This window comes from Miniopterus schreibersii (assembly GCF_964146895.1).
Source record: "Miniopterus schreibersii genome assembly, chromosome: 9".
Classification (NCBI taxonomy): domain Eukaryota; kingdom Metazoa; phylum Chordata; class Mammalia; order Chiroptera; family Miniopteridae; genus Miniopterus; species Miniopterus schreibersii.
Genome location: NC_138118.1, coordinates 42,045,153 through 42,067,061, shown reverse-complemented (window position 1 = coordinate 42,067,061; position 21,909 = coordinate 42,045,153). Strand labels below are relative to the sequence as shown.

Below are 21,909 nucleotides of genomic sequence, written 5' to 3'. Positions count from 1 at the left end.
CATTTTTACTATTCAATTTTGTTTTGAGTACTAAAAACTGAATAGTAAAGATTACTCATTACAAAAGAAGGTAGAAGAGGGTGAAAATTTAACAAAGAACACAGAGAACAAACAAAACAAATGCCAAATGGAAGACTTAAACCAAAACATATGGAAAATTATATTAAATGTAAATACTCTGTGTAACTGGAATCATAGAGGGAAAGATTGTGTTGTGTGGATTCAGGAACAGGACTGGAGGGACAGGTGCCAATGTCCCTGTGTGGAGTCTCTCTCCGACACTGAGAACCTGCTACACAAATCATGATCTGTCAGAAGCTCGTTCAGTGGCTGAGCCTAACAGTCAGCGGAATGAGCTGGATCTCAGGGTGCCTTGGGTCATTTGCAGACTTGCCCCAGGCTTGGTACTGGAGAAAGATGGCCTCAATATGCAGCTTGGTCACTCCCATGCACACCCAGGCCCAACAGAGGCAGCTACCAACCACTAATCACTCTGTAGCTCCTAAAGGGTAGGCAAGGGCCAGTCACTATCATCTTACACTGTCAGAACTGCTATCTACACTAAATCAACAAACATAAGTGTTGGTGAAGATGTGGAGAAAAGGGAACCTTGTATACCAGTAGGAATGCAAATTGGTACAGCCATTGTGGAAAACAGTATGGAGTTTCCTCAAAATGTTAAAACTGGGACTGCCTTATGACCCAGCGATTCCACTTCTGGGTATATATCTGAAGAAACCCAAGCACAAATTCCAAAGAATACATACACTCCTATGTTCATTACAGTGTTACTTACAATAGTCAAGATATGGAAGTAACCTAAGAACCCATCAAAGAGACAGGTGGATAAAAAGTTATGGTACATAATACAAAGGAATATTAATCAGCCATAGAAAAGACTAACATACGACCATTTGCTACAGCATGAATGGATCAGAGAATATTATGCTAAGTGAAATAAGTCAGACAGAGAAAGACAAATGCCATATGATTTCACTTATATATGAAATCTAAAGAACAAAATAAAGGAACAAACAAAATTGAAACAGACTCACAGGCACAGAGACCAGACTGGGGATTGCCCAAGAGGAGGGGTTTGGGGAAAAGAGGCTGAGTGAAATAGGTGAAGGGGTTAAGAAGTACAAATTGGTAGTTACAGAACAGTCATGAGATCATGAATTACAGAATAGAAAATATAATCAACAATACTGTAATACTCATGTATGGTGCCAGGTGGGTATTTGAAATATTGGGGGGACCACTTTGTAGAGTATGATTATCTAACCACTATGCTGTACACCTAAAATTAATACAAAATAATACTGAATATAGACTGTAATTAAAAAATAAAAAATTTTAAAAGCCTTAGAAAATAAATAAGAAAACAAACAAAAAAACAAGGAACTACAAAAATAACATATGCATCACAGTTACTGGTAAATTTTCAACACTGTAAGTGCTCTGAAGCCCAATTAAAAGACAGAAATCAGAATGGAAAAAGGCAAAAATAAACTACTATCTACAGAAAACACACCTTAAAAAAAGAGACAGAAGGGTTTAAAACAAAAGACTGACAAAATATATAAGATGTAAACCATGTCAAAATTGAAACAAAAAAACCCTGGAGTACCTACATTGATACCAGAGAAAGCAGACATCAAAAAACAAAATACTATTAGGAATAAAGAAATATATTTCATAGACTCTGAAATGTGCATGCATCCAATAATAATGCATGGTGCAAAAACTGGAAAAAGTGAAGGGTAGACAAACCCAAAATTATAGTTTAGAACCTCATAACTCCTCTTTCAGTAAAAACGTACCTTCAGTAAAAAGCTAAAACAAGTAAACAGAAAATCAGTAAGGTGAGAAAAGTTTTGAATAATAATATAAAGCAACTTGGCCTATTTAATATTTATAGAACACTACGCACAACAATGGGGGGAAAAAACTATACATGGAACATTCACCAAGACAGACCATATTCTAGGCCATGAGACAAACCTAAACAAGTTTTTAAAAACCTGAAATTGTATAAAGTATGTTCTCTGACCATATGGAATTAAATAGGAAATCAATAACAAAAAATTAGATCACCAAATATTTGGAAATTGAAAAACACACTTCTAAATACCCCATGTGTTAGAAAAGAAATATAAGAGAAATCAAAGAACATACTAAACTGAGTAATATAAAATAACACAATCATATTTGTGCAATGTAGGTAAACCTATACTGAGTACATACGAGATAGAGATTAAAAGATATTAGACACCAGAGTAGCAGAAGGAAGAAAACACTAAAGGTAAGAGCACTATCAGTAAAATGGATAAAAAACAATAAGAATACTGTTTACTAAGAAGAATGAAACCTAAAGCTGGTTATTTGAAAAGATGAGTAAAAATGATAAAACTCTAGACAAAATGACCCACCCCAAAAAATACAAATTTCCAATGTAATAAAAGGGAAGATATCAGTACTGATTCTACATATATTAAAATACAATGATAGTTAAAAAACATTAAAAAACAAGTAGATGGCAATAAATTTGGCAAATTAAGTGATAAAAAGAAATTATTCAAAAGATATTTACCACCAAAACAGACCCAGGGAAAAAAAATTGGATCTAATTATCAATTAAATTTTTAGAATTTAAAACTTTAAACAACATAAATCCTCCTGGCTCGAATGTCTTCTCTATTGAATTCTATGAAACATTTAAGAAAAGACTAAGAGATTCCAGGATGGCGGCAGAGTGAGTGGAAGTTACACTGACACTCTCCCAGGACCAAACTGAAATTACAACTAAAATATAGGAAAAAACCACCCTGAATTATTAACTGCAACTGAAGATAAGTTGGAGAGCATCATCTTAACCAAGGACAAAAAGTGGAGACTCCATAGAGACTGGTAGGGAGTGTGGAGGCACAAGAGAGCTGGCTGGGCTCCCACAGGCAGCAGCTGAAGTTCTGGAGGGATACCTCAGCTGTAGAAGGTTCCCTCTGAGGGCTCTGGGGTCTAAATCCTAAACTGGGCTTCCTAGCCCAGAGCACCAGGACTGAGAACGGTGCCCACATAACATTTAGCTATAAAAAGCAGCAGGGTTTCTGTCTGCCAGGGAGAGACGGCTGGAAATGCTGGCACCCTCTTAAAGGGTCAACACACAAAGTTTCATGTGCAGCCACTCCCCTTGGGTTCTGGCAAAAAGAGGGCAGAGTCGACAAGAGCTGTGTAAGGAGAATCTATAGATGCGGGCTTGGGGCACAGAGCTCAGAGGGCAGCCATCTGGATTCCTGTGCTGAGTCATTCCCTCATACGGCAGAGAACATCTTTCTCAGGCAGACGTTTACCATTCAAGCAGCTTTTGCCTGGGGAGGGAAGCAACTGCCCCACCCTATTGGAAAACCTCTGGCCCTACCCTGTGGAGTTTCTACAGCCTACGGCTCATTCAGAGACTAAATAATAATCAGCCTCTGGGTGCTTTGAGTCTTTGCCTGACCTGCTTCTGGACCCAGGGCTGGCAAAAGCAGACCTTGGTGCACATCCTGGTCCTTTCTAAACTCACCCAGCCTCAGCACAGGGTACCACAAGCTGTGTACTGCAGAAAGCTCAAATAGGGTTCTCAAGGCCAATCAGAAACAGCATCTGACATTGGCCTGCACCAGAAACCATCAAAAACATGAGAAAAGATATGGAAACTATGAAGGAAATTAATAATGACATAGTGGAAATCAAGAATACAATGGAAGGAATAAACAGCAGATTAGGGGACACTGAAGATCATATCAGTGAATTAAAAGACAGAGTAGAAAAAAATCACTCAATCCAAGAACCAAAAAGAAAAAACAATTAAAAAACAGGAGGACAGTTTAAGGGAGCTGTGGGACAACATGAAATATAACAATAGTTGCATCATAGGTTCTCAAGGCCAATCAGAAACAGCATCTGACATTGGCCTGCACCAGAAACCATCAAAAACATGAGAGAAGATATGGAAACTATGAAGGAAATTAATAATGACATAGTGGAAATCAAGAATACAATGGAAGGAATAAACAGCAGGGGAGGTTGAAAGTAAGCAAGGGTTAGAGAACCTGTTTCAAGAAATAATGGCAGAAGAAATGAAGAAAAAAGCTTAAACAAGTTCAAGAGGCACAGAAAGTCTCAAGCAAGAAGAACCCAAAGAGGCCCATGCCTAGACACATCATAATTAAAATGCCAAAAATTCAAGACAGAGAATCTTAAAGGCAGCAAGAGAAAAGCAATCTGTTACCTACAAAGGAGCTCCCATAAAGCTTCCAGGTGATTTCTCATCAGAAATTCTACAGGCCAGAAGGTAATGGCATGAAGTATTCAAGGTAATGCAAAACAAGGATCTGAAACCAAGACTACTCTATCCAGCAAGACTATCATTCAAAATAGATGGTGAAATAAAGAGCTTTCCAGGTAAAGAAAGGCTAAAGGAGTTTATCACCACCAAACCAGCACTGTAAGAAATGTTAAAGGGACTGTTGCAATAAGAAGTAGAAATAGAAAGAGAGAGAGGCACAGGCATGAAGAAATAAAATGGCAGTAGATAAGGACCTATCAGTAATAACCTTAAATGCAAATGGATTAAATGCCCCAATCAAATGACATAGGGTAGCTGAATGGATAAGAAAATAAGACCCAAAAATATGCTGTCTACAACAAACCCACCTTAGAACAAAAGATTCACATAGGCTGAAAAACAAAACAGAACAAACAAAAAACTTCTGGAGGACTTTAAGGGAGAGATGGACAGCAATACAGTCATAGTAGGGGACTTTAACATACCACTGACTTTACTGGATAGATCTTCCAGACAAAAAATCAAAAAGGAAACAGTGACTCTAAATGACATACTAGATCAGATAGATTTAATTGGCATTTACAGAACATTTCATCCCAAAGATGTAGAATGTACATTCTCCTCAAGTGTACATGGGACATTCTCAAAGATAGAGCACCTGGTAAGCCACAAAACAAGTCTGTACAAGTTCAAGAAGATTGAAATCATATCAAGCATCTTCTTGGACATTTACACCATGGAATACAATGCAGCTGTAACAAAGAAGGATCCTTTACCCTATGAGACAGCATGGTGGGACATGAAGAGTATTATGCTAAGCAAAATAAGCCAGTCAGAGAAAGGCAAGGCTCACGTGATCTTACTCATATGTGGAATCTAATGAACAAAATAAACTGATGAACAAAATGGATCCAGAGACATAGAAGCATGGAACAGACTGACAAATCTCAGAGGGAAGGCAGGGGTGGGTGGTGGATGGGGAGAGATTAACCTAAGAACTTATATGCATATGGGTATAACCCATGGACACAGAAAAAGTGTCATGAAGGCCTGGAGGGAGGGGTACAGGACGGAGGGATCAATGCAGGGAAAAGGGGGAAATTTGTAATTCTTTCAACTAATTAAGTAAATAATTTTTTTAGAAAAGACTAGTACTATTATTACAGGAACTGTTATAAAACTAGATGTAGGGGAAACATTTTTCAATTCAGTTTCAATTAAGTTTTTGAACCCAGCCAGACAAAAACATTACAATAAAAGAAAATGACAAATATGTTTCTTAAACATATAGGCAAAAGACTACAAAAATACCTATAAATAAAATCATACAATATCTAAAAGGGTCAATCATGACAAAACAGCATCATAAAATTATTCTATTATCTTGGTAAATAGCTGCAAGTAGAGCTGAAGTTATAGGGCAACCAACCAACCCAAGTTCTAATGAAAAACAGGTGCCTTAAAGGGCAAATAGGACAGGAGCATGTGAGTAGCTGGGAAGACAATACTAGACACCAGTAAGAATAATTCAGCTTAAAATATTAATGAATTGGTGAAGACTGAACATGTACTAGGAAGAAAATATAGAACTCATGGAAGCCACAAACATGAAGGAAAGGCATACCCATTCACAGGTTCTTCACAGACCTCACCAGGTGAGCACAAAAAAAGACTGTGCAGGGTTAGAGACCTGAGAAAGGGTCCCTCATGATGCAGGCTTGGGGGAGGAGAAGAACAGCCACTGAGAAAAAGGCATGAAGTACAGCCTGGATCCTTTCTACCATCTCTAATACAATGGAGGGGGCAGGGGGAGCAAAAACCACTAAGAGAAGTGCACATCCTATCACTCCGCACACTGTTAAAAGAAACCTATTAGAGCAAGGTGATAGAGAAAGGGAAAAAAACCAAACCCTGTATCTCTGGGGGAAGGAAAAGGAATTTGTCCTACAAGTAGAAGCGGGGGAGGGCCATTGAGAAGTCCCCTTTCCTGAAACTGAGGCTACAATGGCTGCCCAGTATATTAGGTGGACATGTTGCTACATCTACTACAATAATGAGTCCAGGTAGAAATTGCAGCAATCTGTGAAGTACAGGTTCAAGTGGCCCAAACTATCTTACTAACAGCTGCAATCTGTTTCCACTGTTTGCAGCCCCAAAGAGAGATGTTTTTAATCTGTGGATCTTCCAAGTGCACACCCAAAGGATAGACTGCTGACAACAGCCCAAAGTCAGTAAACTACACCAACCTTAATGAAGGGGAGTTTTGGCAGAGCTATGAGAATGAAGTGGAGTGGTCACTTGCACTCTGTTTTCTGTAGCTGGCCCTGAGGTTGAATGGTTATAGCAGCACAATGGATATAGTCAGTCTTTACCTTGGCTGAACCATCAAGTATTTACAGGAACTTCTGTGAATCAAAGGCCCCATTAAGCCAGTGGCTTTACTTCAGCTGGAGGAGATAAGGTTTCTGACAAAAGGGCTTGCTTCCACCTCTTCATTCAAAACCACAATGACACTAGGGCCTGGCAAGATGCCCCCCTAAATAAACCATTTTCTTTTGATCAGTAAAATCGATTGGGCCCTTTCCTTGTGAGTAGTCAAGTACAAGTTAACCTAGTCCAAAATGGTGACATCAGGTTTGAGAGTCACAAGGCATCTATGGGTCAGATGTTTCTCTGTTTCTCTCTCTCTCTCTCTCTCTCTGTGTGTGTGTGTGTGTGTGCGTGCATGTGCATGAGTGTGTGTGTTTAAGGTGTTTTGTTTTAACATGTTAGCAGTAGACTTTTTCAAGGGGTGCACTTGGTAACTTACTCAGACAGGTGGCACTGCTGTACTAAGAAATAGCCTAAGTACTTTTGCAGCCACAAAATCACAACTAACACCGTGATTTTCTTTTCTTTCCTCCTAGGATGATACACTGTGCAGGATGACATGGGGAAAGGATATGGAACAGCTCATGAATGGGAGAATCTCCTGCAAACTTATAAGCATTCACAGTATAAGTATGTAAAAAAAAAGCCAATACCAAATATATGCATTTGGCAGAGGAAGCCAGAACAGTACACTGAATAGGTCCTGAGACTCCACCCACACCTTAGCTTTTCTTGAATTTAAGTGTTTTTCCCTCTGCAGAAGCACACATACAAAAAGGACTATAGCCATAGCTCACAGAAGATGACATTATTTTCTGACCAGGAGCACTGGGAGTACAGGATAGTGCAGGAGGTCAACCTGCAAAGGAGGGCTAAGGAGGGAGCTTTTCTTCTGATAGTTCCTCATGGTGCCATTTCCTCCTCCTTAGCTCTGAGTTCCTGCAAGCACATAGGCCCAGGGACCCTTAATTTGCCCTTATGCAAGCTGCCACAGCTCCACCCTGCAGTCTGCAGTGCCTTCAGCCTCCCTTGCTCCTTACTGTGCTTTCTCCTTACAGGACCAGGTAGGATGGTGCTTGGGCACCTCTATCCAATAGAGCTGTAAAAGTTTGAATCCCTCTCCCTCCCTGGGTTCCCTACCATACTTGGCTTTTATCTTAAGCAGGTGAGTTTAGAGTTGAGAGAGAGGGGAATCAGGGAGCAGAGAATGAAAGAGGAGCTCTGCACCTATAAGCCAGACTTTGTTTTACATTTACATTCCATTTCAAGTGGCTGCCTACCTGGATTCAACAAATGAACTTACAGTGTATTCAGTTTCACCAAATCCCTGTATATTCTCATTGCTGACACCATTTATTTTAGCTCTGGGGAGCCCTTGATTCAGCAGCCACAGCCATACTTACTGCCTTCTGCCCAGGACTCAGAGGCTTGCTGCCTCACTGATGTAACAACATTCTTTCCTCCTCTAGCCTACAGAGTAAGCAATGACCTAAAGCACCATTCAAGCAACTTTGTTTAATTTACCTCACTGCTTAGCTTCTAAAAAGTCATTATGGAATCTACTAGCCCACCACTTAAACAAGACTAGTAGCAACTGGGCTCATATTCCCTAAACTGGCTCACAAAGAGCCTTTGTCTTTTCTCTTGCAGGAAGCCATGTTTCTGTAAACATCACATCCTTATTGCTGAAACTATCAAAAATTGTGAAGGGTCTAGGAATTTACCCTACTTGCAAGCTACAAAGCTATGATGTTTCTATAATGGATGCTGGCAAGTCATAAGATGCCTGGGTCAGAGGCAAAGAACTTTATTACCCCATAACACAGCAAGTAGCAGAGGATAAGGTCAGTGACAGTTCAACTTCCCCTCCAAATCCCCTGGCAGAGGGGCCTAGGTGGGTGCTCTATATACAGTAGGTTTGCATCACAGCTGAAGAATACTGAGCTTAGAAAAGTTACCATTTTTATAACAAGCAGAAGCAAGTCTGCTGTTTGCCTGGGAAATCATTACTGCATCTCTCAAGGTTACTAGCTTCAAACACAACCCTGGGAAATGGATCAGGTAAAGAACAGGAGGTCTTTGCATTCTTAGCATACCCAGAAATACCCAGCATACCCTAGGACAGTCAGGGATGCTCAGGGCCCTTGGCAGTTTGCTTCTCCCCACACACTCCTATCAAATCTAATACCAAAGGTCTTAGGCAGTACAATAAGGCAAGTAAATAAAACTCACATATGGTTAAAGAAGAACTGAATGGTATATATTTGCAGACATCTAGATAGAAAACACTATGAAATTAATAAAAAAGTCCTCAAGACTAATATCTGAGTTTAGTAAAGTTGCAGATTAGGTCAGTATACCTCCCAAAAAAGGTATCTATTTATACTAAAAATAAATAATTGGGATTTTATTTTTTAAAAATAGGTGTATTTCAAATAGCACTAGAAAATGAAATAATTAGGTACAAAGTTAACAAAATATGTGCAGGATCTAAAAGTTAAATGTTATAAAACACTGATAAAATAAACCAAAGACAACCTAAAAATAGCTGAGGTATTGTATCTATAAATTGAAAGAGTCAATATTGTTAAGATGTCACTTCCAACACTGATCCATAAATCCTCTGCAATACCAATCAAAATCACAGAACTTTTTGTAGATACTAGCAGGACTTTTTGTAGATAGTATATCGCTAAATGGGGCCTAGAAGGTAGCAGTGACTGAAGCTATACTAGTGTATTTTGCTAGCAGAAAGTCACCAGTGAGCATAGCCTTTAATTATTAGTAGCAAATGCTTAAAATGCATCCATTTTCCCAAATGGAAGCCCCAAGTAGTACTGTGAAAATTACTAAATCTATAGTACTCTACCATTCTCTGGCTCTAGAGATAGCAACCTTCTTACAAAAGTATTATATGTCTAACTAATTTCAATAATAGACCACTAGACCATAGACAACCCTTCAGTTATGTCTTCCACCAGAGCACAGAGCACATAACAGCACAGAAGAAGGGATTTGCCATAGCTTTGTTAAATATATAATGTACTACTTCAACTGACTTGGTTTCAGGGCAAGGAAATGAATTTGATTCTGCAAAGTAACCTACAATAGAAGAATTATGCAAAGAAAATAAAATAACAGAAAAGAAAGAGAAACCAACATGAAAAAGAAGCACAAATATGACTGTGTAATTCTTTGATGGAAATATAAGAGAAAAACATTAACAAAATCCATAATATTTAAGAATGCAAAGAGAGATATAAGGCAGTCAGAACAGTAAGTCAGAAAACTGGGGGCAGAGGTGGTAATAATCTGGACAAGGAGCTAAAGAAAACATGCCAACAGTAAAACAACAGACGGAGATTTAAAAATAGTAATAGCCCTGGCTGGGTTGGAGCACTGTCCCATACAACGAAAGGTTGTGGGTTCAATTCCCAGTCAGAGTACATACCTAGGTTGCAGGTTTGATCCCTGGTCAGGGCACATATGGGAGGCAACTGATCGAGATTTCTCCCTCACATAGATATCTCCTTCTCTTTCTTTCCCTCTCTCTCTCCCTTTCTCCCTCAAATCAATAAACACATCCTCAGGTGAGAATAAAAAAAAACAGTAATAGTCCAAAATCTAGGTTGGATGAGAAAATGGAAAGAAATGCCATGTTTTATTTTTATAATAGATGTGATGCTAGCCAGACTTACATAGGATAAAAAATAAAAATTAAAAAAATTTAAATGCCCAATTTAGGTGAGGTAGAAAAGGATGGAGAAAAATGCTCTGTGGGGTTGTTCTGTTAAGAGTATAGACTTTTACCCCGAAAAGCCACAAGAATATTGAGAAAAAAGAACAAAGTTGAAGGAATCATGCTACCTGATAGCAAACTAAATTACAAGGCCATAGTAATAAAAACAGTATGGTACTGGCATAAGAACAGACATATAGATCAATGGAACAGAACAGAGAGCCCAGAAATAAACCCATGCCTTTATAATCAATTGATATTTGACAAAGGAGGCAAGAACATATAATGGTGTAAAGATGGTCTCTTCAATAAATGGTAGTGGGAAAACTGGACAGACACATGCAAAAAAAAAAAAAAAAGTAGACCACCTTCTTAGACCATACACAAGAATAAACTCAAAATGGATTGAAGACTGAAACATAAAAATCCTAGAAGAAAACATAGGCAGTAAAATCTCAAACATTTCTCATAGCAGTATTTTTGCCAATATATCTCCTCAGGCAAGTAAAACAAAAGAGAAATAAACAAATGGGACTATAACAAACTAAAAAATGTTTGCACTGCAAAGAAAACCATCAACAAAATGAAAAGGGAACCCACTGAATGGGAGAACATATTTGCTAATGATACCTCTGATAAGGGGTTAATATCCAAAATTTATAAAGAACTCATAAAACTCAACACCAAAAAAACCCAATTAAGAAATGGGCAAAGGACCTGAACAGGCACTTCTTCAAATGGCCAATAGACATATGAAAAGATGTTCAATGTCACTAATCATCAGAGAGATGCAAATTAAAACCACAATAAACCCTAGCATCATGGTTAGAGGAGTTGGCCTGCGGACTGAAGGGTCCTGGGTTCCATTCCAGCCTAGAGCACATACCTTGGTTGCAGGCTCGATCCCTGCCCCTGTCAGGGCTTGTGTGAGAGGCAGCCAGTAGATGTGTCTCTTTCACATCGATGCCTCTCTCTCTCTCTGTCTGTGTATCTCTTTCCCACCCTCTCACTCTCTCTGAAAAGCAATGGAAAAAATATCAAGTGAGGATTTAAAAAAAACAACACCACAATGAGATATCACCTCACACCTGTCAGAATGACTTTCATCAATAAGTCAACAAACAACAAGTGTTGGCCAGGTTGTGGAGAAAAGGGAACCCCTGTGCACTGTTGGTGGGAATGCATATTGGTGCAGCCACTGTGGAAAACAATATGGACTTACCTCAAAAAATTAAAAATGGAACTGACTTATGACCCAGCAATTCTACTTCTGTGAATTTATCCGAAGAAAACCAAAACACTAATTCAAAAGAATATATGTATCCCTAAATATAATTTAAAAAGTGATTTTTCAGCAATTAGAATCAGATTTTGCATACAGACTTTGTAAATATTTTCAAAGCACTTTCAATTGTGGTTCATTCCAATATTTTGTAAAGTTTAGGTTTTTAACATACAAACTCAGAACTATCAAAAATGAAGCATAAGAATTTTGGAAAATTCTGATATATGTAATTTGATATTAATTTTTTTCATGAACTAGTATCTGATTTTCATTTGAGAGGTATAAATATTTTCATCTTTGTTTGTTTTTTTTAATGTATTTTTATTGATTTCAGAGAGAGGAAAGGAGAGGGAGAGATAGAAATATCAATGATAGAATCATTGATCAGCTGCCTCAACCGCTGAGCCACGCCGGACCAGGCTCATCTGTGTTAAAGACAAAGGAAGTTAGGATTATCCTGCTAAGAAATCAGAGAACCATGTAATCACAAAAACAGTTTGTGGTGTTTAAAAATAAAACTATACTAAACATTGTATGCTATAAAAAACTGTTTGTAATATATTGTGTATCCTTAACCACAAATCACTTGCACAGGGAATAGAGCAATGTCCAGACCTGAGCTTTTTTGCTGCCATTATTTCTTACATAGATCCCAGAATCTGTTTTTTCAAAATAGTTTCAATTTAATTTGGAAATACTGCCTCACAGAGAGTTAAAGCATAGAAATATACTTCAACAAAAAGAATCAAAGCTATATTGTAACCCAGAAAATGCTTGACTTGCCAAATATGTAACTAACTAATAAGTAATGTGCAAACCCAGATTATCCAAAACTAAGTCCCAAGTACCTTTAAAATTTTCTAAAGAGAGAAGGCCAACTATAGGTAGAAAGGAGTTTGCAGAGTTCTAACACTAGCTCCGCTACTAATTTACCTAGACTTTTTCAAATCATTAAACTTCTCTATGTCTTGGTTTCCTCAATTCCATGGGATTATTTTAATGATAAATACAAGCAAATACATGAACTCTAGCAGAAAAGCACTATATGTATTTCACTACGTTAATAATTTCTCATGCCCACCACAAGTGTCAACTGATGCTAATATCTTTTCTCTGGTTTTAGTTTTAAGCTTCAAATGAGTTTGTGTGCATGCACATGCTATCTTTCAACATGGAGGGCGTCCTAACAAGACCCTTTTCTCCAACTTTCAAAATGTATGAAAAGCGACACAACAGTTTAATTTTTAGCACTACCAAAGCCTTGCCAAGCAAAGCTATGCAGAAAATTTTAGAAATTCACAACAAAATTTTCTACTACATTACTTCAACTTCTACAGAAATGCAATTCAAAACTCATATACTACTCAGCCAGCCCCCTATAAAGCTTAAACACTACCAGCAAATTATAAAAATGTATACTTTTCAAAATGACAAAATAATAATTCCAATTACAAATTTAAAATTTAGCATAAATTTTAATAACTGAAGACGATCACTAATATTTCTAAAATAATGAAACAGATAATGATCAATATCCTAATAATTCAGTCAGTTTGCATTATGTCCTCTATTTTGTCAACAGATAGAAGATAGCTACTTTATATACTCAAGTCTAAAAGAATTCTCAATATTGAGAAAATTATTTATAGGTGAACAAAGTTAATAGAAATCTAACTTCAAAGTAATATTTTACATTAATTACAATTACACCATTTTTATTCTTTTGAGAGCATATCTATCTCAAAAAAATTTAACTTCAAAATTTATGAAGACTTGTAACTAACTTCCTTTCTCCTTTACCAATATATTTACCCAATAACATTAGCATATAGCTACATATAATACTTAGGACACAGCCATACACTAAAAGTGCCCACATTGAAAATACAAACAGCGAGTTGAAATAAAGTATTATGGCAAATGATCAGTATATATCTACTGAATAAATGCATTAGCAAAGGTGAAGACTGAATAGTAACCTCAAAAATAATGTGCATGATTAAATCTTTATACACTGAGAGTATACTAATAGAAATGGAACTTTAAAAAAATATTTAATGCCTTAAGATGTTCACAACAATTTGGAATACACAGAGAAGATGACTTGAATACAAACAAACTAGTTGAAATTCAATGTGGTTCAAAGTAAAGATGCAGTGGCTTTCTGTTTGTACAACAAAGAATCTCAACCAAAAACATATATATGACTAAAATATTCTCAAATGCAATTATCCAAGCTTTTAAAGAATATATACTCTTATTATGTGAATTCTTTCATGACGCCCCCCCACCTCCCTGCATTTTTTAATGTTCTGCATAAAGAAACAACAAACCAGAATAGAATACACATTTTTAAAGGTTTAATTTACTCATATTCTATTTAAGAGCAACATACAACCACTTATAAATACAGCCTTTTAAAAAAGCATCCTTATATAAAAACAGTGTGTGTGTGGGGGGGGGGGGGGGGCTGCTATACATATGAAGCACAGTTCAAGCCCAATACAACTGACCAATCAAAATTAGTGAATGCACTGCATCTCTCTGCAGTGGAGAGCAGCGACAAGGTAGGCTGTCATTCTGCAAAAGCTGCCCAGAACAGGCTTTCCTCTGAAAAGCAGCGCCGTTTCTTTTTAGAAAGACTGAATCTAAATGTTGTCGCTGGAGACAAGAAGCCTTCAGTATGTTAAATTACTTTCATTATGTATTTTCGGACGCTTATTGATTCCACAGTAGGAAGAGTGAGAGACTGCAGCAGCCTCTAGCAGCACTACATGTTCCATACATTAGCAGTTCTGCTGAAACAATGGCACAGTACAAACACATATTTTCATTAAGGTCTTTTCGAAGAGATGTTTATGACCCTCTTATCAAGTCCTCTACTAACAAGCGAACAAAATGAAGCAATCAAAACTGGAAACACTTCAACTACATCAAGAATTTATCAAATCTTTAGTGGAGGTAAGATTCCTTATTATAGTATGCAGCTGCTTTTGAACTGGCATAGTGAGGTAAGATTACTTTGAAAATTCCAGCCTGAATTTTAAGTTTATTTGCTTAATTCTACTTATTGTTAAAAATGTATCTTTTAGATCTATTTCTTTTAAGACATGATATATTTTATGTAACTATAGAATACTATGTTAAATACAAAAATATTCTTTGTTGATTCACTATGAAGACATCAGTTTTTAAGTCACTTCAGATATACTAAGTAATTTTAATGTCATCAACACAGTTTTTCTCGTGTTCAAAATGCTTATTTTTCTTAAAAGAACCACGTTTACTATTTAGCTATTATTTATTACTCAGTTTTTGGTTAAGTTTATCATTGGGCATGGTCACTGAAAATTATTTAATCTGCAGTTACATTTTGCAGTTTACCTTTTACATTTCAATTATATGAACAATTCTTCAATGGAAATTTATAATATATTACCATAAAATCTGTTTTAATCAGTTAAAATTCAAACCATGTGCTAATAATGTAGCAAGTTACAGTATTTTACAGCAGGAAATATTGTTAAATTTATTATAAAGACATGAGGGAATGACATATTTAGTATAAGCTACTTGCTCATAATCTCTGAAAATACAGGTTAGCTTAAAAAATGAGAGCAGAAATCAGTTTTTTAAAAATACAGCTTTTCTTTCATGGTTATATTAGTGATATTAATCCTGTTATTAAATAACATAATATTTACAATCCTTCTTAGGAAAAGAGAATACTGTAATTAAAGAAACCCTTAAATTTATGTATAAGCTGTGGCTATAAAAATACAGTTTGCTTACTTTCAACAAATACTATTGTTTTTATACAGTGTTAAACAAAACTAAAGTAACTTTCAATTAATTTGAAATTATTAGGAAGCCTATTTCTTAACCATTTTTTTTCTTTTTCACAAGGGCCCACAGCAGCTAATTCAGTACTTACAACTGAAAATATGAAGAATGCATCTGATCGAGCATCTATCTCCTTAGCTGTCTGAACCATAAACTGCAGGATATTCTTGTAACATATGATTTTAAGAAACTAAGGAGTTAAAACCAGAGAGTATAGGTCTACATTACTGCTGGGATATAACACATCGACAGAAGATGCTATATAAAATAGACACAAAAAGAAAAACAATATAATTGTAAAATCCTGAAGACAAAATGGTGAGCAATTTAAAGAGGGTGTTTATACTTTAACATATCAGAATTGTGGACCTACTGATTCTTAAAGAAACAATGAAACATGGATTGCCAAAATAAGAATGCCATATATTACCAGCAAGATAACTGAAGCTTTAGCAAGTATTTTCTGCACTAAATATTCAGATATTTTTATTAATTGATATTACTAAAGGATTTTTCCATTGGAGTTTTATGACCAATTATATATCCTCTTCTAATGAAAACAAACCAGATTAAATAGCAGACGGTTTTTATCAAAAGAACATGGACTGGATTTAAAACATAAAGCAAGTTATGTGATCCAGAAATCATTTCAAAATAATCAAGACTGCTATAGAAACAGTGTGTAACAAAAGATTGTCTAAATACATTTTAGGAGCTAGAAACCTTATGTTTCCTTTTTGTTTTCACATATTCTGCAAAATAAAGAGACGCTATCATATATTCCCACAAAGGGAAACATAATTCCTACCATTTGAAGAAATTTCTCTTGGTCGTGACTTTTTAAGACAAAACAAACAAAAATATTTTGTACTGGTCTTTAGAAATGCATCAGCCAACTAAATCTCACAATTCATACAGTTGAAGTATTGGAGAGAAAAATGAAAGAATTCCTACAAGACATGAAATAAAACACAGCTACTTCACTGTTGTCAGGTAAAAATTCATGTCAAAACCTGTCAATGACATCATGTATCAGTTTGTGAAAAACTTCTATAGTGAGCCAAAAGGCCTATAAGGCAACAGCAAACAGGTAGGTCAGAAGATGCATGCTCCCTACCACACTGTTTAACATTTACAAAAGAAAACAATCTTGCTCTAGAGGAGATGCATTTTTACCTATCACCTGACATTTCTGCTTTATTTACTTATAAATCTAACTGATGTGACAAAGACCTGATGTTTAATCTGTCAGTTCAGAAAACTTGGCACACTTAAAATTTTCCATTTTTATAGGATTTCAAAATTAGTTAAGACCATCACTTACTTGAATATGTGCCTCTAGTAATACTTTATACTTATACTAAGCTCAAAAGAAATTAATATTGTTATCATTTGTGCTTCTGAAATAGTACCCCTAAAATAATATGCATAAATAAAATTGTAGTCTAAAACTTATAAAGGGTTACATCAAGTGACAGGTTAACATAAGTTCTGAAAATTATTAGCTTTTATAATTTATGTTTGATTATGACTTTGCATCAAAATTCTGTACTCAAAATGTGAAATATAGTTGGTTGGATGATTTTATATTTTAACTCAATATACTACTGGTTACTGACATTTTAGTCCAGAAAGTCAGATATTATTTTTATAAGTTACTCTATACCTCTATATATTAAAATACAGATTTGCATGAATTAGCAAGAGTTTTTTGGGTTTTTAAGTCTCCTCAAAATTATACACAGGGTGATTTACATAAAAGGTTCCAGATGGGCCTCATATACTCCTTTCCCCTAAATTTTCATTTTTTTACTTGAAAAATTCTGCTTAAATAAAATCAACTGATATATTCTTTTAAACCACTTCAATATGGCTATTTATTAATATGATATTAAATTTCTATTTTCTCCTTCCACAAGAATCAAAAGGGTGTGGTCACAAAATAAATCATTCATAGAGTGATTATTGTTCCAAGCTTTGTGGCGTTTTACTTTTAACGTATGTCTTTTTTCTTCCAATTTTTATAACATAAGTTTGCTCACTATAAAGTTTAGTGAGCATTTTAATTACAAAATGTGAAATATTTATCCTCTGTCTATTTCTGTGGGAAAAAACTCCAAATATCCCTAAATCATATTGACTTGTGAATATAAGTTTCTATCAAGAACATGAACAAAATAATTTAAACCAAACTAGTGCTCTATGCCATTTATCATTTTAAATGAATAATTGTCCTATTCATTTGAAATCTCACAGAATAATCACACCTACACAAATTATGGTAGGGCAAATTAAAGCAATGTTTATTTCCCACCTACTCACAACATTTTTAAATGAAATCTTAAAACACTGGGATAAAAGTAGTTTTACATACCGGGTAGTTTTATTATACAAAAATATGATATGTCTCAAATAATAAGCTTGAAAAACCCAAATGAAGAGGATGTTTTTAGTATATGAAATAATTCTGAACTATATAGGAGTAAATCCCATATAGTTATTTCTTCAAAGGGAGAACCCAATTTCCTTTTACATTGAAATAATGCAACCTTGATGTTTCCTAATTCTACGTTTTCCATTAATAGTTTACAAACTTAAAAATGAAGTACAAAATAAAAAAGGTGTTTTGTTGTTGTTGTTTTACAAAGAACACATGTTTTATACGTCATTTAAATTGCCAAGTAATCAAATAGCTTATTCTACTTCACTTTCTAGGGAAAAAAAGCAGCTGCTCCAAAAGAATGTGTTTTTCTCCCATTCTGGAAATCAACATGCAGCCTGAATCTAACATTACAGTTCGAGATGACATTGATGACATCAACACCAATATGTACCAACCACTATCATATCCATTAAGCTTTCAAGCGTCTCTCACCGGATTTCTCATGTTAGAAATTGTGTTGGGACTTGGCAGCAACCTCACCGTACTGGTACTTTACTGCATGAAATCCAACTTAATCAACTCTGTCAGTAACATTATTACAATGAATCTTCATGTACTTGATGTAATAATTTGTGTGGGATGTATTCCTCTAACTATAGTTATCCTTCTGCTTTCACTGGAAAGTAACACTGCTCTCATCTGCTGTTTCCATGAGGCCTGTGTATCTTTTGCAAGTGTCTCAACAGCGATCAACGTTTTTGCTATCACTTTGGACAGATATGACATCTCTGTAAAACCTGCAAACCGAATTCTGACAATGGGCAGAGCTGTAATGCTAATGATATCCATTTGGATTTTTTCATTTTTCTCTTTCCTGATTCCCTTCATTGAGGTAAATTTTTTCAGTCTTCAAAGTGGAAATACATGGGAAAACAAGACACTTTTGTGTGTCAGTACAAATGAATACTACACTGAACTGGGAATGTATTACCACCTGCTTGTACAGATTCCAATATTCTTTTTCACTGTCATAGTAATGTTAATTACATACACCAAAATACTTCAGGCTCTTAATATTCGAATAGGCACCAGATTTTCAACAGGACAGAAGAAGAAAGCAAGGAAAAAAAAGACTATTTCTCTAACCACACAACATGAGACTACAGACATGTCACAAAGCAGTGGTGGGAGAAATGTAGTCTTTGGTGTAAGAACTTCAGTCTCTGTAATAATTGCCCTCCGGAGAGCTGTGAAACGACACCGTGAACGAAGAGAAAGGCAAAAAAGAGTCTTCAGAATGTCTTTATTGATTATTTCTACATTTCTTCTCTGCTGGACACCAATTTCTGTTTTAAATACCACCATTTTATGTTTAGGCCCAAGTGACCTTTTAGTAAAATTAAGGTTGTGTTTTCTAGTCATGGCTTATGGAACAACTATATTTCACCCTCTACTATATGCATTCACGAGACAAAAATTTCAAAAGGTCTTGAAAAGTAAAATGAAAAAACGAGTTGTTTCCATAGTAGAAGCTGACCCCATTCCTAATAATGCAGTAATTCACAACTCTTGGATAGATCCTAAAAGAAACAAAAAAATTACCTTTGAAGATAGTGAAATAAGAGAAAAATGTTTAGTACCTCAGGTTGTCACAGATTAAGGAAAAGTCTAAGTTTCACCAAATCCACATTCAGAAGTTTTAAATTTAAATTGTAAAAAGTGAAGTTACTGCCAAATATAAGAAAAACATTTTAAGTATTAGTTATGTTGTAAATTTTCAATGTACATGTCCAGATTAGATTAGGTCATATATATTCAATTTCTTCATAACTTAATGTATTTGTTGCATGGCAGTTTGTTAAAGTAATATCATGTATATTTTGTCAATAGTATGTCCATCAGAAGATATTCATGTAAGTCATATTTTCTAAATAATAAATACATAGCCTTAAAACAGTCTATAATTTAATAATATAACTGACACAGGTATCCTTGCTATTGATGCTTTTATAAAGTATACTGTTTCTAAGACACAAACTATAGACATATTTATATAATGGCAACTGGAATAGCATTTTAACATAAGATCCAAAATGACGGCTCCAAACAATCAAAACAATCCAGAATTTTCTGTACCACTATATGGTTTTCTGGTATAATCAACTTGCTATAATATTTGATGCACCAAAAATAACGAACCATGTACAGAACTTTATCCTTTTTTCAAATGTAGAGACTACAGGGTTTATCAGAATTTTAATATTCAAGAACCAAAAACAAATAACCTTTATATGCACACCAAGAGAGGGAAACTTTTAAATTCAAGTTTATTGTGAAAAAGAGACTGACTTTCTAAAACAAGGGCATTATACCTATACTATACAACTGAACTGACAATAAAGAGTAGGAAGAAAACTAAACCACCAGCTTCTTTCTTCCTTTCTCACTTTGCTTCAGCATAAGCCAAATGCTTAGAATTTATAATAGAGTCCGCTAGCAAAAACAGTGTATTAAAAAAACTTTATTCAAGTTGGCCTTTTTATGTAATAGAAATTAACTATTAAAATTTGAATACAAGGGAGAAAAAAGACTATATTATTGTAGAAAACCTTAACAAAGCCAACTATGTCTAATTTTAGATACATAGCAACTTTAGCGTAATACAATTTACACAATGTTTCTACCCTATCATAGCTCCCAAATGTTTCAAAATACAGTTCTATTTCCACTCTGAAAATCGTTACAGTGGCAATAAACCTTGTCAATTTGTTTTACTCTCACCACTTAATTTAACTTTAAGCATTTTGTCTCCAATCCTCAATTAATGTTGGAAAACCATGAAATTACTAATCCTACCTATAGATAGATATCAGGTTTGAAAATTCTTATCAAACAAATATTTTCCAACTGTAATAAATCTATCCATGAGTGCTAAGTATCACCATATCAGAAAAATAGCAATAAATTACTTAAAGTGGGCAAATACTTGCTACCTTATAACTGGTTAACTGGACAACTTTTTGTTGTATTTTTTTAATACTGTATTCACTAAATCAAGTAGCAATTCATTTTTAATTATATCAAACAATTCATTAATATATCACTTTTATGTAAATAAATGAGGTTCATTCAGTTGAGCTTACCGAATACCCTAATCCTTAGGAAAATAAGCACCCTAATCCTTGGGAAAATGAGCACCGTACAATAGCTTGAATTCCCTGAGGTTGCAACAAATTTAATAGTGATTTGCTTCTGATAATAATGCTCACAATGTCAAATCTCAGCAAAGTCAAAATTACCTTCTTTCCTACTTATTTTCTACTCTTTTATAGAATTAAAGAAATGCTTCAATTTGACAAAATGTAGCATAAGACTTATTTTTTTGAAACCCTGAAGGCAAATTAAGAATTCAAAGACAAAGATATAAAGAAAATTTTTATTTGATAAATATATTTGGTGTAGAATATCTGATAATATATTAATTTTAAAAATTTTAAACTAATTTTATAGTTGGACCTTCAAGCATAAATTAAAATTTTAATATAGTGTTATAATCTTAATTAAAAATTAGACTATTTTTAGAGTTTTCATATTAAGAGAAAACCTTTTGTTTTAAATATTTTTAATCTTTAAGTCTATATGCATGTCAAAGAACTCAGTTAAAACACATTTTTCTAATATATTTGCCTAAACTGATTTCAAGCGCTCTTGTTCTCTGTAATAAGTAATCTATCGAAATAAGAAATAAATGGCAAATATTATAATGTTGCCCTCTAAACTGTTATTATTTCTATACTTGATATTGAAACAATTAACAAGCATTTCTGCCCGCCTGTAGTGATCTTTCTGGTATACAAAAGCACTGATTTATAATACAGAAAAATAATACTTACCAGACAACTTCTAATAGCTTTTTAATATTAAATAGTATGTAATATGTCAATCAAAATAATATTTAT

At 34.9% G+C, this 21,909-nt stretch overlaps 2 protein-coding genes across 4 annotated transcripts in view; one reads left to right on the top strand and one right to left on the bottom strand.

Moving 5' to 3' along the window:
* The window catches only part of COG5 (component of oligomeric golgi complex 5), a 324,571-nt gene that overhangs the window by 202,189 nt on the left and 100,473 nt on the right, over positions 1-21,909 (bottom strand). The gene's annotated exons all lie outside the window — the stretch shown is intronic.
* GPR22 (G protein-coupled receptor 22) lies at positions 14,261-20,352 on the top strand. 2 transcript variants are annotated; one of them, XM_081146847.1, is made up of 3 exons: positions 14,261-14,685; positions 15,631-15,885; positions 18,283-20,352. In XM_081146847.1, exon 3 carries the CDS (start codon positions 18,309-18,311, stop codon positions 19,608-19,610), a length of 1,302 nt encoding a protein of 433 aa, XP_081002973.1. In that variant the 5' UTR covers positions 14,261-14,685; positions 15,631-15,885; positions 18,283-18,308; the 3' UTR covers positions 19,611-20,352. The 2 variants fall into 2 exon arrangements, with proteins under 2 accessions (XP_081002973.1, XP_081002974.1); XM_081146848.1 differs by having other exon boundaries at positions 14,271-14,685; positions 15,631-16,560.